We start from the raw sequence: 19047 nt of genomic DNA, 5'->3' as shown, positions 1-19047 counted from the left end.
CTATAATATTATACTATATGGTAGTATAGTGTTATAATATGATATATTCTTAGGTTACTCTTTAGCTCAGATGTGCTGAATCTCACCAATCCTGACAGATTAAGTAATTTAGAATCACCTGACTTCAAGTCCTAAATGACACATATATCTCTTTTTCTGATTCTTGGGATATCCTTGATGACATCTGGCAATGTCTGTATATTGTATTCTGGAATGCGGCAGAACCTTGCTCTACCCCATTAGCAGAGTAAACCTTGACCCCAATTGGGGAGGATTATTGAATAGCATACAAAAGATATGTAGAATGAAAAAAAAAAAACTAAATTCAAAGACTTGGGCACACAAGGTAGATCAGGGGTAGTCAACCTTTTTATACCTACCGCCCACTTTTGTATCTCTGTTAGTAGTAAAATTTTCTAACCGCCCACCAGTTCCACAGTAATGGTGATTTATAAAGTAGGGAAGAAACTTTACTTTATATTTTATAAAGCAGAGTTACAGCAAGTTAAAGCATATAAAAATAATTACTTACCAAGTACTTTATGTCGGTTTTTCACTGTTTGGAAGAATAAATCTTTATAAAACAACTTACTATAGTTAAATCTATCTTTTTATTTATACTTTGGTTGCTCCGCTACCGCCCACCATGAAAGCTGGAATGCCCACTAGTGGGCGGTAGGGATCAGGTTGACTACCACTGAGCTAGATGATCAGGTACGAGTTGAAGCAGAAGAGCTGGAGGGAAGACTTCAATCAGATTAAACTATTGAGGCAGAGAGAAGTACATTGGGAAAATGTAGTGGATACCATAGTGCCCCACCCAGATCTCTTTTCAGGGTTCACACACCCATCCTTTGGCTGCTGGGAACATCAGTGCTGATGGCTCAGAGCTGCACTGGGAATTGCTCTTATGACACAGGTAATACCTCCTCTCAGGAGAGGAGCCAATGGGAGCATATAAAGCCTGGCTCCTCTCCTCAATTTGAGAAATTCTAAAAATCCATCGCAGCTCCAGTGTCCTCACCTCCCACTATAGGATCTGCTGGGGCTTCTGTTTCCACTGTCAGTTTAGTTTTCCCCTCTGCCCAGTTCTTCTGTCCTCACTCCCCACAGGGAGTTCTCCTGATTAAGGTTGGCAGATAAAATACAGTGTGCCTCATGCAATATTTGGGATATACTTATACTAAAAAATTACTATTATTATTATTATTTTGTATTTTTCTGAAGTGAGAAGCGGGGAGGCAGAGAGACAGACTCCCACATGCGCCTGACTGGGATCCACCTGGCATGCCCACTAGGGGGCGATGCTCTGCCCATCTGGGCCCTTGCTCTGTTGCAACCAGAGCCATTATAGCACCTGAGGTGGAGGCCATGGAGCCATCCTCAGTGTCCAGGCCAACTTTGCTCCAATGGAGGCTTGGCTGCGGGAGGGGAAGAGAGAGACAGAGAGGAAGGAGAGGGGGAGGGGTGGAGAAGCAGATGAGTGCTTTTCCTGTGTGCCCTGGCCAGGAATTGAACCCAGGACTTCCATACACTGGGCCAACACTCTATCACTGAGCCAACGGCCCAGGACCTAAAAATTATTTGTTGTTTATCTGAAATTTAAATTTTAGTGGGCAACCTGATTTTTATTTTCTAAATCTGGCACATCTACTCCTGGGACTGCTTTCTGATGAAGCTTCTGCACATAATTTTTCATCTGGAGTCTGTTTCCTGAGAACCCAATCTAAGGCAGGGAGGGTGAAATAAAGCAACAGGAAAATAAATGAGGCACATGTTTTGCTTTCAAAGTCTGTTGTGGGATATTTTACTAGTGTGATGCTATCCAAAACTTATTGGGAGTAGGTTTCTAAACACTCAGTTCTTCCTTCCCTTGCATGGTAATCTTTACACCTTTTAATACTCAGGTGAAAACAAATTCCCAGTCTGCAGACAAACAGGAACCAGAGATTCTGATTATGATGGAACAAATCAAGATTCAAGGATAAATGCAGTTTCCTCACTACATTTTCCGTGTACAAGATTCTCTTAGGTTGCTTTCTCATACCTTATTTCATCTTCTTCTCTATAGTTTCCAAAGTTAAAGTCATTAAACAGATGTTTGTGAGACCCCTACAGGCAAACTGTTTATAGTCATTGCTGTTTTTAGAGCTATTAGATGTAGATAACTTCTATTTTGTGTATTTTTGATGGAGAAAAATCAAGAAACTTATAGGAATACATAATCAAAATTTTTCTTTCATGGATCCAAAATATAGATGAAAAGACATTTTTAAAATTTATTCATTTTTTTTAGAGAGGAGAGACAGAGAGAGAGAGAAGGGGGGAGGAGCAGAAAGCATCAACTCCCATATGTGCCTTGACCAGGCAAGCCCAGGGTCTCAAACCAGCGGCCTCGGCATTCCAGGTTGACACTTTATCCACTGCGCCACCACAGGTCAGGATAGTTGAAAAGACATTTTGTGCTCAAGTTTAACTTTCTATAGATTCAACATCTATATACTACAATAATGCACGTATACTACTATAATGAATGTATTTAGTAAAATAACTTTAATTTTAGATTTCTAAACAAAATTTTGACAAGTGTCACTCCATAGACCACTGTCCTCATATAACAAGCCATTCTTGCAACTAGCTTCTTACATAGCATTCCAAACATCATAAACTCTTCTATTGAAAAACCGCCTATTATTTTTATGTGCTAGGTTTACATAGGCACTCAATAAATAATAGTTTTGAGTAGCAGTAGTCATTTATTAGAACATACATGCCCACAAAAACTCAATAGTACTATATATTGAGAATACTGATTAAAATTGGGGGAACAAATGTTCAAATTGAATGAATTATAGTACCAAGAGCCATGTGTGTGTAGACTTTAAATTCATACTTTATTCTATTTTAACAGTCAAAGGTTTCCTTACCTGCTTTTGTTCTCTCCAGGTATATCTGCATGTATCTATTCACCATTTTAATGTTCTTACTGACTTCATTCCATACCCACCATCTGCTGTGAAATCCATCAATCACATACCAGTTCTGGTGTTGTTCTTGATAGTATTGCCTAATCTCAACAATATTTTCGTTGTATGTTGAGTTCTTGACAGCTATAATCTCTCTGCTATTGTGTAATGGATAAGGCAAACTAATAGAGAGACAGAGAAGGAATGCAAAAAGCTGTTTAAAACTTTTTTTTTTCCTGGATGATAACAGTTCATTCCTTAATCATTGTTTTCATCACATTCATTACCTTTGCTCAGTTTTTTTTTCCAGGAGCAATCTTTCGTAAATCTCCTTGGGAGGCACATCCAACTCAAAGATGACCAGGGGGATGATTGACCTGGCTTCCAAGAGATTCACTTGATGTTTAGTTACAGGATAGCCATCGATGACAACACTAACAAGGAGAAACATGAAAACAAAAATTCCAGGTTTCTTTTGTTGCATACCTTCCTTTCTGTCTTCTGGAGTCAGTCTATCTCTTTAGAAGCAGCCTTGTCTTCCTTGTGTGCTCCACCCTCTTTACTCCCTATATTTTTAATCCCATTCAGCCCAAGACCCAGGAGAAGGGCAGCATACATAGGGACACAACTCTGAATGCATACGCTTAGCATTACAGAGCTAGGTTTTTGGCAGAATTCAAGAATAACACACATACTACCTTGAATATTGTGTCTCCCCATTGAGGAGGCTCGGGTGTGTGGAAGGGGAGAAGACTTGGTGAGGGGAGTGCTATAATATCGGGAAGGGATTCATTCTGTCAGGACCTGGCAGGCCACTGAGCAGAAATGAAGGAGAATTTAATCCAGCAGTTTGAGATAATGGGAGTATTACTATCCAACAGAGAGGAGGAATATAGCTGTTCTCAAATTTTGGGAGGAGCGGGCCCCAAAGCCAGGGGAATGCTGGCTGAGGGCCACCAGGAAGGGCTTGTTTGGAGTAAGTCACAGGGCGCCTTCCCTCAATGCTCTCCAGCAAACCTATAGGCGCTAACTGGTTCTAAGTTCCATGGCCGAGAGGACTGTAAATTAACCTAACCAGGAAGCCTAACAGACAATTATGGGGGCTCAACTTTCCTGCCCTGTGAAGCGTCACTTAAGGGGCCCTCAGGATTAGGGAAATTTAGAGTGAATGGGTAGTCATTCTCCTGGTATTAAAATGGAATAAAACCTTTGGGACTCAACCAAGATTACACTTACTGAGATTTCTTGTATGTAAAGCTGCATGCCAGGGAGGAGGTAATTCAATTTGCATAAATCCCAGGGCCTTCCCAGGGGTAAAAAATAATCTGACACCCCAGAATCTGCTCATAACTGAATTAGAACTGTCCAAGGATTTGGTTAAGGACCAGTTGCAGGGGAGAGCAAGGAGGCTCCCAACATAAAACAGCTTTGAGTAAATCAGGGATCCTCGGTCAGTGTGCTGGGGGAGCGATGTTTGAGAGGAAGAGTGTAAACTGAAGACATAGCTCAAGCACAGAGAGATCTCCTGTCCAGATGTGGCATGAAGGGGTGTGCGGGCACTGCTACCTGTGACAGGAGAGGCCACTTCTTCATCACTCCACAGGGCAGTGAGACGGTCTGCCGGGCTGTGGAAGTCACACTGAAACAGTATGGTACGGTTGCCACCAGTCAGTGGGAATGGCAAGCGGTGGACTGTGTAAGCCCAGACCCTTTGGACAACTCAAAGGTTGCTGCAGGGAGTGAAGTGGCCTACTTGTTGTTCTGGCATATGAGTGTCCAAGCCACATATTGCTTGACAGAAACTTAAAATATGTAACCATAAAGGTGCCCAGAATTTGACAAGCTGATCACACCTTTTACTAGAGCTTTAAACCCTTTTTAAGATGAAGTGTTTTAAATTCCGGTGAGTGATTTTCTCGAAAGAGTTGACCGCTCCCGTGGCCCCTCACTTACCCAGCAGTATTACATGCACTCTCCATCAGAGAGGTTTCTAAGGCCTGAATAGCCAGTGTGTCAGGTACTGTCATTCCTTTATGAAGATGCCAATTTAACATAAGTGCCAGCTCTGTGTCTGGTTGGGTGTTTAACACACAACGCAAAGCTTCTCCTACTGACAAACACTTTAAGCCATATTCACTTGAAATTTTTCGGGCAACTGAAAAACATGAAAACTTCCAAATGTATGCCATTTCATAAATTCATCAGCTATACTGACCATATTTTCCTACATATAAGACACTCCCATGTATAATACACACTTTAATTTTGGGGCCCGAAATTTGAAAAACAATATATTACATAAAGTTATTGAACTCAAGTTTTATTCATCATAAAATTCATACAACTCCTCATCACTGTCAAAACTCTCATCCATTAGCTTAACCTCGTCTGTGTCTGAGGACTCACTGTCTTCAACAATGAGCACAAAAACAAGCGTGAAAAAGTGGAAAATGCAAGTAAAAAAAGTCTATAACCACTGTATAAGATGCACGCAGTTTTAAGACCCCAAATTTTTCGGGGAAAAGGTGTCTTATACATAGGAATATATGGTAGTTGAAGATTCTGGTTAACTGATGTTAAAAGCAAACTAACTTCATAGTCCTCAAAGAAATCTTTGAATTGGGTACAAAAAATTGCTACATTTTACTAAATTAATACTGTCAAAGGTCAATCATTATTAGTACCAGTGGTGGTATTCAGCCAGTTTGCACTGGTTTGGCAGAACCAATATCCAATTTTTTGAGTTCGGCAAACTAGTTGTTCAGATGGCACTTGTAATTAGGATTCTCTCTATGGTGGGCGCCTGGGCAGCTGCCCAATGTGGAAATCACAAATTTAAATTCCTTACTCATTTTTAATATTCATGCAACAGCATATTCTAAGCACCCGTAGTAATATTCATTTCATCCATAGGTGAAAAAAATTACAAGTGAGGACGCCAGTCAAGAAGCAATATGGAAATACCTTAAATAACAGTTTTATTGGTTTTTTTTTGGTCAGGAATTAATATTTTAAAACGCTTTCTTATAATCTAGTTTTGTGTACCTTTTTTATTTTATTTATTTATTTGTAACAGAGCCAGAGAGAGGGGCAGATAGGGACAGACAGACAGGAAGAGAGAGAGATGAGAAGTACAAATTTTTTGTTGTGGCACCCTAGCTGTTCAGTGATTGCTTTCTTATACATGCCTTGATCAGGGAGCTACAGCACAGCGAGTAACCCCTTGCTCAAGCCAGCGACCTTGGGCTCAAACCTGTGACTTTGGGTTTCAAGCCAGTGACCTTTGGGCTTAAGCTGGCAACCTCGGGGTCTTGAACCTGGGTCCTCTGCATCCCAGTCTGATGCTCTATCCACTGTGCCACTGCTTGGTCGGGCCCTCTTTTATTGTTCTTAAGTATTAAATGCATGAAATAATAAACTACCTTTTTTTTTTTAATTTTTATTATTTATTTTTTATAGAGACAGAGAGTGAGTCAGAGAGAGGGATAGACAGGGACAGACAGGAACGGAGAGAGATGAGAAGCATCAATCATTAGTTTTTCATTGTGCATTGCAACACCTTAGTTGTTCATTGATTGCCTTCTCAAATGTGCCTTGACTGCGGGCCTTCAGCAGACTGAGTAACCCCTTGCTGGAGCCAGCGATCTTGAGTTCAAGCTGGTGGGATTTTGCTCAAACCAGATGAGCCCGCCCTGGCCGGTTGGCTCAGCAGTAGAGCCTCGGCCTGGCGTGTGGGGGACCCGGGTTCGATTCCCAGCCAGGGCACATAGGAGAAGCGTCCATTTGCTTCTCCACCCCCCTCTCCTTCCTCTCTGTCTCTCTCTTCCCCTACCGCAGCCAAGGCTCCATTGGAGCAAAGATGGCCCGGGTGCTGGGGATGGCTCCTTGGCCTCTGCCCCAGGCACTAGAGTGGCTCTGGTTGCGGCAGAGCGACCCCCCTGGTGGGCAGAGCATCGCCCCTGGTGGGCATGCCGGGTGGATCCCGGTCGGGCACATGCGGGAGTCTGTCTGACTGTCTCTCCTCGATTCCAGCTTCAGAAAAATTAAAAAAACAAACAAACAAACAAACAAAAAAACCGGATGAGCCCACGCTCAAGCTGGTGAGCTTGGGGTCTCGAACCTGGGTCATCTGCATCCCAGTCCGACGCCTGGGTCATCTGCATCCCAGTCCGACGCTCTATCCACTGCGCCACCACCTGGTCAGGCTAAACTACCTTTTGATATATCTTTTTTTATACTTAAAACGGTCATTAGGGAAGAGAACTGGTTGTTAAATTATTTGAATCCCGGCCCTGGCCGGTTGGCTCAGCGGTAGAGCGTCGGCTTGGCGTGTGGGGGACCCGGGTTTGATTCCCGGCCAGGGCACATAGGAGAAGCGCCCATTTGCTTCTCCACCCCCCACCCCTCCTTCCTCTCTGCCTCTCTCTTCCCCTCCCGCAGCCAAGGCTCCATTGGAGCAAAGATGGCCCGGGCGCTGGGGATGGCTCCTTGGCCTCTGCCCCAGGCGCTAGAGTGGCTCTGGTCGCGGTGGAGTGACGCCCCAGAGGGGCAGAGCATCGCCCCCTGGTGGGCAGAGCATCGCCCCTGGTGGGCGTGCTGGGTGGATCCCGGTCGGGCGCATGCGGGAGTCTGACTGTCTCTCCCCGTTTCCAGCTTCAGAAAAATACAAAAAAAAAAAAAATTATTTGAATCCCACCACGAATTAGTACTTTAGGTATGTGACTGATGGATCTGGGTAACGAGCCAGCTCTGTGGGTTTTTTTCATAACTGAACCAACATTTTAGTTTTCTCTTCCTTCTTTCCATGAGGTAGCAAAATTATTGAGAGCTTTATAGGGCATCTTATTTGTACTATTCATATTTGCTATTATGCTAAAATAACTCAGTTAATCCTCTAGAAAACAATTAAAAAATTATAATGGCATAACAGACATTTTAATAGTAATTTAAAGCTTATGAGGCAATTTTCTTCTGTGACTTCATTTGATATTTTCAACTATTCCACCAGAGGGGTAGAATGGATATTCCAATTCAATACACGAGAGATCTGAAGCACAATTAAATGGGATAATTGGTCCAAGGTCACATAGATGTTGTCATTGGTTGAAAGAAGACTCACCTTGGCCTTTGCTTCTAAATGAGACCAAGCAGTGGCTCCCAGGAACTAGTATCAAATGTGGGTGTGCCCTGTCGGGGTCTATATATACCCCGCCTCTCACTGCCTGGAGACAGTAGTGTGCAGGGGACACTGAGAGAGCCTGTCTCATCCCAAGGGAAGGCAGATAAACTGACTCCAGTAAGATCACTCACAAGGGAAACCCCTGTGAGAGCCACAGAACCCTTAACCCCAGTGTTGCCACAAATGCTGGAGTCAGACCTTTTTTTTTTAAGTTCTAAAAGTAATTAAGCTTTTACAATTTGACATTTCATTAAAAAATTAACCTCAATGAGAAATCCAATTGTGTTGTCTCCATTTTCACTTTTTGCCATGGTTGTGGAATCGTATTTTGAATTTCAGTGTTCTGCTATCTTTGGGAAATACTATGATCATTGTGAACATTTAGAATATGATTAAAGGCGCTTGTCATGTTAAGAAATTTTTTTTTTTGTATTTTTCTGAAGCTGGAAACAGGGAGGCAGTCAGACAGACTCCCACATGCGCCCGACCGGGATCCACCCGGCACGCCCACCAGGGGATGGTGCTCTGCCCATCCGGGGGGTTGCTTTGTCACGACCAGAGCCACTCTAGTGCCTGGGGCAGAGGCCAAGGAGCCATCCCCAGCGCCCGGGCCATCTTTTTGCTCCAATGGAGCCTCAGCTGCGGGAGGGGAAGAGAGAGACAGAGAGGAAGGAGAGGGGGAGGGGTGGAGAAGCAGATGGGCGCCTCTCCTGTGTGCCCTGGCCGGGAATCGAACCCGGGACTTCCGCATGCCAGGCCAATGCTCTTAACCAGCCAGGGCCCATTTTAAGAAATTTAAATGGGCAAAACAAACTTCATCTGAGGTAGAACACACAACTCCCCTTTGTTTTTCCTGTTGACAAATTTATCTTTGATCTCATTTCCTCCCTTCATTCTCTATTCTATGTCACTATTAAGTCCGTTGTTTTCCTTTTAAATATCTCCTGTATCTGTCCTTTCCATTTTATTTTCAGTGTGACAACCACTGTTGATGTTGTTACTATGTCATTTTGAAATACTAACTAAACCAACCTATTGTTGGACTATTTGCCTTGAAACACACACACACACACACACACAGTCCAACATAATTCAAACATTACAGGAATATAGTTTACTAAATGCCTTATTCAATTCAGCAATAATTAAGATAATAGAATTTTACTCTTTAAACTATTATTATAGTAGATTATACTTACAAAATATTTCAATATAATTTGTATGCTAATATAATCTTTAAAAAAAAAAAACAGAGAGAAAGAGAGTCAGAGAGAGGGATAGACAGGAACAGAGAGATGAGAAGCATCAATAATTAGTTTTTCATTGTACATTGCAACACCTTAGTTGTTCATTGATTGCTTTCTCATATGTGCCTTGACTGTGGGCCTTCAGCAGACCGAGTAACCCCTTGCTTAAGCCAGTGACCTTGGGTCCAAGCCGGTGAGCTTTTTGCTCAAACCAGATGAGCCCAGACTCAAGCTGGTGACCTCGGGGTCTCGAACCTGGGTCCTTGGCATCCCAGTCCAATGCTCCATCCACTGTGCCACCACCTGGTCAGGCTAATATAATCTTAATATACTGTTATTTGACTATGTTTATGTTACATTAGTTTGTAATTTATTTTCTTGTATTATGTTTGTTAGGTTTTAATATCAGGATCATGCTAATTTAAAAATAAATTTTTATTCGTTATAACTTCTGGATTATCTGAACCATATTCCTTAAAAAAAGAAATTAAAAACAAATCAGGATGCTAACTGTCTTTGCTCGTGTTCTAGAAAAACTTATAAAAACATAGGAAGTATCTTTTGAGTTTGTAACCCTCTGAAAGTTTGCTACAATTTTCCTCTAAAATCATTTGATCTGAGACTGTTTTGGAGAAGGGCTATATTTTTAAATGTCTTTTCTCCAATGTCCTATTTAGATTTCCCATCTTTTTTTTAGTCAATTTGGACAGGTGGTTTCCTGGAGAAGCGGCACTGCTCTGCAGGGGATGTTTTCATGCTTCTGGCTAACAAAGGCAAACACGTCCTTACCTGTAGTTTTCCCAGATTTTGGAGGGCCCACAACTGCAATCTTAATGGACACATTAGGCTTAGGTTTGGGTTGGCGAATATATTTGATTGGGTTCTTCATAAATTTTTCTTTAGTTTCCTTGCTAGATAAAAAATAAATATACTGACGATGGATTACAGGATAAACTGGATCCTCTGTGTTTATAATTGGCTTCATTGTCTCTCCTTCACTTAGCTGTAATAGATATACAATTAAATTAGAAAGTTAGCTTTAATTTTTACAGCATTTCCCCAAATATATTTGAAAATGAAATAATTTGTAATATATAAAAAATTTTCTTATTGGATAAGAAAACTAATTATAATCAGATTTTAATGTTAAAACACTGTGGGCTCTGGGCAGTGGCTCAGTGGATAGAGTGTTGGCCTGGCATATGGATATCCTGGGTTTGATTCCCAATCAGGAAACACAGGAGAAGAAACCATCTACTTCTCTACATCTTCCCCTCCCATACCCAGTGGCTTGATTGGTCAGAGCATGGAGGATAGCTGGCACTGAGGATAGCTCGGTTGGTCCAAGCACAACAGACTCAGATGCTAAAAATAGCTCGGTACTTGAGCAACGACCCAAGATGGGTTTGATGAGTGGATCTCAGTTGGGGCACATGCAGGAGTTTGCCTCACTATCTCCCCTCTTCTTACCTAAAAAACTCAAAACAAAACAAAAAACAAACAAATAAACACTGTGTAAAAAGAACAAATTAATTTATACCCATGTGTCATCTTTTTTAAAAGCCTTTCAGTTTATGACTATAATAGTCTTTTTATTTCTTTTATGAAGTCTTTAGTGTGTATACTCAGTGTTTCTACCAAGACATATAAAGTTCTTTGGATATTTTAACGGGTCAATTTACCTTTAGAAACAGGTCCATTTCTTAGGTAATGTTATGGATGGCAATGTGTTCCCCAAAACCCTAACACCCTAAGTTACTGTATTTGGATATAGGCTTTTAAGGAAGTAATTAAGGTTAAAAGAGTCATAAGAGTGGGGCCTTAGTCAAATAGGACTGGTGTCCTTATAAGAAGAGGAAGAAACACCAGGTGTGGGTGCACACAGAGGCAAGGCCATATGAAGACATAGTGAGAAGTGGGCATCTGCAAGCCAGGAAGAGAGGCCTCACCAGGTAACCATCCTCACTGGCCCCTCAGTCTTAGATTTCTAGTCTCTAGAACTGTGAGAAAATAAATTTCTGTTGTTGAAGTTATTGGTCTATGGTATTCTGTTATGGCAGCCTAAATAGACAGGTGGGGTCCTGGGTTACATTTCAGGGTATCCTGGTAGGACAAATCCCACAGGCTTTTCCTTCATGTTTTCATAGAGACAAAATCCCACTCACAGAATCAACAGCAATCGTAAAAAGAAAAAATCCACCGAAAAGGCAGCCTAAGTATGGAAAGAATGGAGTGGAAGGAGTGGTCCCACATCTTTGCACTGGTGATGATGAGTACTGGGAAATTAACCGATGCTAAGTTTCTATGTCTTTTTTACAGCATCATGCCCCGAACCAGCGTGGCTCGTAAGCCTGGGTCTTGAGTGAGAACAGTGCAGAATTAAGAAAACAGACTCATTAAAAAAAAAGGATGGGATCAGGAAGCTTCTTCAATGCTGATGGCAATATCCGAGTGCCCCATAGCCCCAGTTTGCTTTATTATATAGCCATATGCAAATCAAGGAAGTCCTTGATACAAAGTTACACATCTGAGGCAAAAACAGGAACTCTCCCAAGGCATAAACAGGAATATCCCCACCATGCATAAGCGAAATCAACCAACATCTGAACAAACAAAGAGTGAGAGGAAGAACATGTAAATTGCTTCCAGCAACTTAAGCAAGCAAGTGAAGTTGGTGCAAAGAAATACTCAGCATCATAGCCAATATGGAGGTGGTGGGGGAGAACTTAGCCTTTTGCTAAGCCTTGAATCTACAAAGGCTTTTTGCCACTCGCAGTCTACAACAGCATCAGGTGGTCAAGCATCAGCCATCCTTGAACTTGACAGAGAGGATGTGAAACAGTATGGTAACATCACTCCTCCCTCAGAGCTACACCAAATCAGTTGTCAGCAGTCAATGGTAGTCAACATTTCATTCTTGGGCTGGAGTGACACTTAAGGCTGGGAGTAAATGCCACAGATAAGGAGAAACTCAGGCATGGGATGGCAATGGCTGCTCTATGTTTTATACTTGCTATTAAAAGAAAAACTGAAAGTTCAATGGTTCCATTTTAAATTCCCAAATTAAGTGTGAATCCTTATAGTACGATGCTACTAATACCCATGGTGTCATCAAATCAGAAATAATCAAATTACTAGTCACCAGGAGAGATTCCCAACAACTCTGACAAATAATTCTTTATACGCTTAAACCCTTCCTATGACCACGCACTCATTTCTCTACAATGCATTTTTGTACAATCCTAATTATGTTTGGACATGGTGCCCTTTTTTATTCTACCTAAATATCAGTAGGCTCTCACTTCGCCTTCTTCTTTCCCTATTTTACTTGTCTTCGAGAGAATGTTAGGGCATGCTCTTTTCACAAGCTTTCCAGGTGATTCTCATACATGCTTAACTCTATCCAATTCTCTATGGAAGTAACTAGCATACTGTTTTTATATACTGCTCACAAAAATTAGAGGATATTTCAAAATGAATATGAAGCATTGAAATATTCCCTAATTTTTGTGAGCAGTATATCTTAGCAGGATATTTGAAAAAGTTCTTCTTATGGTTAAGATAAAGAAGATAGCACAATTAAGTAGAACTGAAACTGATTGTGTCAATATCAACCAAAAGGGAAGTTTCTTTTCTTTTTAAAATAATTTTTAAAAATTTATTCATTTTAGAGAGGAGAGAGAGAGAGAAGAGAGAGAGAGAAGAGGGGAGGAGTAGGAAGCATCAACTCCTATATGTGCCCTGACCAGGTAAGCCGAGGGTTTCAAACTGGTGACCTCAGAGTTCCAGGTTAATGCTTTATCTACTGCGCCACCACAGGTCAGACTTAAAGGAGGTTTCAAGTAATATGTACTTGGCTTAATTTTGGACTCATCTTCCAAAATACTTTTTATCAGTGACCAATAATAATAGTACATATTAATAACAATAACTCATACTAATTGAATACTTACAAAAAAACAAGCACTGTTGCAAGCACTTTATAGTAATTAACTCATGCAATCATTGTAACAATATTTTAAGGTAGGGGCTATACTTATTGTTATTGTATAAATGGGAATGGGTCAGAGAGGTTAAGTAAGTTTACTTAGTAGTTAGCTCTGCTTTTGAACTCAGGTAGTCTGGCTCCAGAGGCAATCTGCACTACATTTATCACTGACAGAAATATGAAGGCAACCTTGCTTGAGTGAGCAGATCACTACTAGATGACATTCTTTTATTGTCTTTATAGTGCTTAATACTATCTGACGAGAACTTGTTTGTTTACTTATTTATTACCTATTCTCCCTCCCCACCCCAATTAGAATATAAACTCCAAAAGAGAAGAAACCTTTTCTGTTTTGTTCACTACTTATTCCCAGGGGCTGGAACAGCAGCTGGCATGTTCTTGGTTAAGATTTGTTGAAAGCCATCCTGGCTATCATCAATAAATAATCAAACAAGTGTTGGCAAGGATGTGGAGAAAGGAGAAGGCTTGTGCACTGTGGCGGGACCACAAATTGGTGCAGCCACTATGGAAAACAATATGGAGATTCCTCAAAAAATTAAAAATAGAATTATCTTATGACCCAGCAATTATACTTCTGGATATTTATCCAGAGAAATCCAAAACACTAATTCAAAAAGATATATGCAAAAGGATGTTCATTGCAGCATTATTTACATTAGCCAACCTGTGGAAGAAACCTAAAATGTCCATCAATAGATGACTGGATAAAGAAGATGTGGTGTGTATATATACACACACAGTGAAATATTACTTGGCCATAAAAATGAATAAAATCTTTCCATTTGTCACCTAGAGGGTATTAGGATAGATGAAATAAGTCAGACAGAGAAAGACAAATACCAGATGATTTCACTTATATGTGGAATCTAAAAAAACAAAGTAATGAACAAACAAAACAGAAATAGACTCATAGATACAGAGAATAAACTATAGTTGCTAGATGGGAGCGGGATTGGGGAGCTAGGTGAAAAGGGTGAAGGGATTAAGAAGTACAAATTGGCAGTTACAAAGTAGTCACAAGGATATAAAGTACAGCACAGGGAATACTAATACAGTCAGTAATATTGTAATAACTATGATGTCAGGTGGGTACTAGACTTATTGAGAGGATCACTTTGTAAGCTATATAAATGTCTAACCACTGTGTTGTACACCTGACGCTAATATAACATTGAATGTTAACAGTGATTTAAAAAAATTAAAATTAAAAAAGAAAATCATCCCACACTGGAAGTTACTGAATTCCAATTAGATTGAATCTATTTGTACACACTGTATAACAATACAGTACTTAGAAATAATTCTGTTATGAACATCAGTGGCTCATTTTGTATGTGTTTTACACTCTTCAGAGGACTTCATATGCTTACATTTGACCCCAGTGGCCTGGTGGCATTATTCTTCCATCTCACAGGTGAGGAAACAGAATCAAAGAGGTTAAATGACTTGCTTAAAATTAGAGAGCAAATTAGAATCAGAGTTCAGCTATTTAGTTTGAAAAAATTTCCTATATCATCATCTTCTGCTACAAAGCTAAAACCAAGTTGGAATTCTGTTATCTCTACAGAAATAAACAAAACAAATTAAATTTTTCAACTACTTCTCCCACTTCTGAAAGGCAAAGCAACCACATATTTTTGTAGCTAGTTAAGATACTATACAGTGCTTCTAATTTTTGAAATTATTCAGTCTTCTTAAAAATACTTTAGATATACTTAAAAAAAAGAAGTAGTAAAAGAACATAGTTTTCAGATGTTATATTCCTGCCATTACCTTTACAGGGTCCCAGTAACCGAATGCACTCATATATTTATAGGTAAAGCTGATCATTTTCTGGGCAAGGCGTGATGATATTGGATAACACTTCTCAAAAATGCTTGCGCGATTCTCCACCAGTGGTTGAAGTTTTGTATTTAACACATATTGTACAATGTGGATTTTCCGAGCTCCATTAATGAGAATTATTGGTATCGAAAACTTCTCAAATTCATCCTGATGAGAAAAAGCATAACCCAAATAGTTTCAGGGGGAAGAAGGGTATAGCATTTATTGGCAGCACCTGCACATTGCTGGTGACTGACTACATTAGTCCAGAGCACAGCTATTTCCCAGCTTTGTGTGACTGCATGTTGGCAGCTAGAATCTTTGAACCTATGTGGCTTCCAGGTTGCCCTTATTTATTAAACTATTCATAATTTTAAGTAGTGCCGATAAAAGCCCTAAGATGTACATTTCTTTTGAAATGTTAAAAAGAAACCATGGCATAAACCATATTTCTTTTGTTTCGTATTTAAATGTCACTTTTCGAACTATGAAAAATGAAGAAAAGTTAATAACCTGTATTGCTTGTAAGTTATGCATATCTGCTTCAAATTTTTCTCCCAGTTCACCTCTCAGGCGTTCAAGGGCATCCATTTCCTGTTCTTCTTCTTCCTCACTCATCACTTCCTCATCTTTTGGAAATTCCTCTTCAAGAATATTGTCGATATCATCTTCTTCTTCAGGCTCATCTTCACTAATTTCTTCATCTTCTCTAGCACCCTAATGAAGAGAATATTCCCTTTTACTATTCTTATAAAATATAAAACAAATGACACTGCTAACTAATCATCAGTAATATTTTGTAAAATTGGGTATTAGTTGGTATGGCATGGCAACATTCATCCCATAACAGTAAAACTTTAAGTATCTGGCACCAAGAAATTTAATACCTTTAAGACTCTGACACTATACTGATTCCATAAATAAGTACAGAGAAAAGATATTAAATATCTATGGTTGTCAGAATGTTACGTTTTTGAAGGTCTTCAGTACAAATATTTAATGCAACCCAAAGAGTCTAAAGCATTCACTGTCTGTGTTTTGTTGGACCAGATCAGTTTCCTCAACTGCAAAATAGTAATAATAAAAGTACCTACCTCACAAGGTTGTTGGGGACATTAAAGTTAATGTACAGTGTGTCCGTAAAGTCATGGTGCACTTTTGACTGGTCACAGGAAAACAACAAAAGACGATAGAAATGTGAAATCTGCACCACATAAAAGGAAAACTCTCCCAGTTTCATACCTATTCAGTGCAGTTTGATGTGGGCTCACACACAGATTTTTTAGGGCTCCTTAGGTAGCTATCCTGTATAGCCTCTACAGACTCATCACTGACTGATGGCCTACCAGAACAGGGTTTCTCCACCAAACTGCCGGTTTCCTTCAACTGCTTATCCCACCGAGTAACGTTATTCCTATGTGGTGGCGCTTCGTTATAAACGCGCCAATATTCATGTTGCACTTTGGTCATGGATTCAAATTTAGCAAGCCACAGAACACACTGAACTTTCCTCTGTACCGTCCACATCTCAACTGGCATGGCCATGGGCTGCTCCGCTGTATACACGATATTACGCCATCATCTGTGCATGTGCACATGCTGCCACATCATCTTACAGAAACTGGGAGGGGTTTTCCTTTTATTCCATGCAGATTTCACATTTCTATCATCTTTTGTTGCTTTCCTGGGACCTGTCAAAAGTGTGCCATGACTTTATGGACACACTGTATATAAAGCCCTTAGAAAAGTGGTGCATAGTAAGCATGCAAATGATACTTATTATTGTTATTATTATACCTATTCTTGTACTTGGAATACAGAACTGTACTAATAGAACAGTGCATGCCCCCTAGGAGGTTACAGCTTATCTGGGTGAACAACAACAACAAAAGAATAATACATAAGTGATTACTAAAATTGTGACAGAGTTTTAAAGCGGTATTGTATAGACTTTAAGTGCTATAGTTCAGTTTGCAAAATACTGAGCTTCATAATATTGATCCTTCTGCACTGCCTCCAAACTCTGTTCCCTAAAGTATTCCTTGTCTCAGAGCACTGCCTTCCAGCTGAAATCTGAAAGTTACCCTGACGCCTTGCGCTTCATTCTGCACATCCAGTTTCCACGGACTGTTGTCTGAAGTAATGCTCATCCTTTCCAGTCTCTCTCCACTGTCTGCTCTCTCATCTCTTGCCTGCAGTCTTCTGATTAGCTTGTTAGTGCCTAACTAATTTCAGGGTCGGAAACCTATGGCTCGTGAGCCAGATGTGGCTCTTTTGATGGTTGCATCTGGCTCGCAGACAAATCTTTAATAAAAAAATAATGTTAAAAATATAAAACATTCTCATGTATTACAATCCATTCATTTCCTACCGCTCATGTTCATGGTTGTGGGTGGCTAGAGCCAATCACAGCTGTCCTCTGGGACAACATCAAATTTTTATTGGATAATGAGTAATGTACACAGGTCGTTGTGAGGTCAGGAAGTAAACTTCCCTTCTTTTAATCAAGTAGTCAGCTAGCTAATTGCAGAAACCTTTTTGACAAAGATCGCTAAAAGAAAAAAAGATGAGGAGTATCGTACTTTTCAGCAGGAATGGACAGAGGAATTCGCCTTTGTGGAGAGAGCAGGTTCTGCAGTGTGTCTAATATGCAATGATAAAATTGCATCGATGAAACAGTCAAATATAAAGTGGCACTTTGACACACGCCTTACTACATTTGCATTGAAATATCCAGCAGGGGACAGCAGGAAGAAAGCATGTCAAGAGCTACTGTGCAGAGAGCAAGCTAGTCAGCAGCAACTCCGTGTTTGGACCCAACAAGGTGACTGGAATTCTGCTAGCTTTGCTGGTGCTTTAGCAATTGTGAGAAACGGAAAGCCATTCACAGATGGGTAGTATGCCAAAACATTCATGCTTGATGTTGCCAATGAACTTTTTGACGACTTTTCAGATAAAGACAAGATAATTAAATGAATAAAAGGCACGCCTCTGTCGGCAAGAACTGTTCACGATCGTACTATCATGATGACAAATCAAATTGAGGCAACACAAGTGAAGGACATAAATGCAGCACCATTCTTTTCTCTTGCTTTGGATGAGCCAACAGATGTAAGCCATTTATTCCAGTTCAGTGTGATTGCAAAGTATGCTGTTGGTGACACACTATGTGAGGAAAGTCTTGCTTTTTTGCCTATGAAAGAGACAAGAGGGGAGGATTTATTCGTCTTTCACTGAGTTTGCTAAAGAAAAAAAATCTACTGATGGATAAACTTATTTCGGTGTGTACTGATGGTGCTCCGTGCATGGTGGGGAAAAACAGAGGATTCATAGTGCTTCTTCGTGAACATGAAAAGAGACTCATCCTAAGTTTTCACTGCATCCTACATCAGGAGGCGCTTTGTGCTCAGATGTGTGGCGAGCAGCTTGGTGAGGTGATGTCGTGGTCATTCAGGTGGTCAACTTTATTGTTGCCCGAGCTTTAAATGATTGCCAGTTTAAAACACTGCTGGATGAAGTTGGGAATAATTATCCTGGTCTGCTTCTGCACAGCAATGTGCATTGGTTGTCAAGAGGGAAGGTGCTCTGCGTTTCGTGGCTTGTCTGAGCAAAATCCAGACTTTTCTTGAAATGAAAAACGTTGAGCATCCTGAGTTAGCTAACACTGAATGGCTTCTGAAGTTCTACTATCTCATGGATATGACTGAACATGTGAACCAGCTCAATGTGAAAATGCAAGGCATTGGAAATACAGTCTTAGCCCTTCAACAAGCAGTGTTTGCATTTGAAAATAAGCTGGAACTCTTTATCGCCGACATTGAA

The 19047-nt window shown here is 40.4% G+C and overlaps 1 protein-coding gene across 1 annotated transcript in view; it reads right to left on the bottom strand.

Annotated features, from left to right (window-relative positions):
• AK9 (adenylate kinase 9) overlaps positions 1 to 19047 on the bottom strand; it is a 176700-nt gene that overhangs the window by 9349 nt on the left and 148304 nt on the right. Inside the window, exons 29-34 of the mRNA XM_066373487.1 lie at positions 15739 to 15942; positions 15175 to 15393; positions 10182 to 10395; positions 4920 to 5121; positions 3254 to 3400; positions 2928 to 3148 (exon numbers count right to left, since the gene is read on the bottom strand). Coding sequence (XP_066229584.1) covers positions 2928 to 3148; positions 3254 to 3400; positions 4920 to 5121; positions 10182 to 10395; positions 15175 to 15393; positions 15739 to 15942 — 1207 coding nt within the window. The remainder of the gene's footprint in view (positions 1 to 2927; positions 3149 to 3253; positions 3401 to 4919; positions 5122 to 10181; positions 10396 to 15174; positions 15394 to 15738; positions 15943 to 19047) is intronic.

Source organism: Saccopteryx leptura, chromosome 3, assembly GCF_036850995.1.
Source record: "Saccopteryx leptura isolate mSacLep1 chromosome 3, mSacLep1_pri_phased_curated, whole genome shotgun sequence".
NCBI lineage: Eukaryota > Metazoa > Chordata > Mammalia > Chiroptera > Emballonuridae > Saccopteryx > Saccopteryx leptura.
This window is presented reverse-complemented; position numbering and strand designations above follow the sequence as displayed.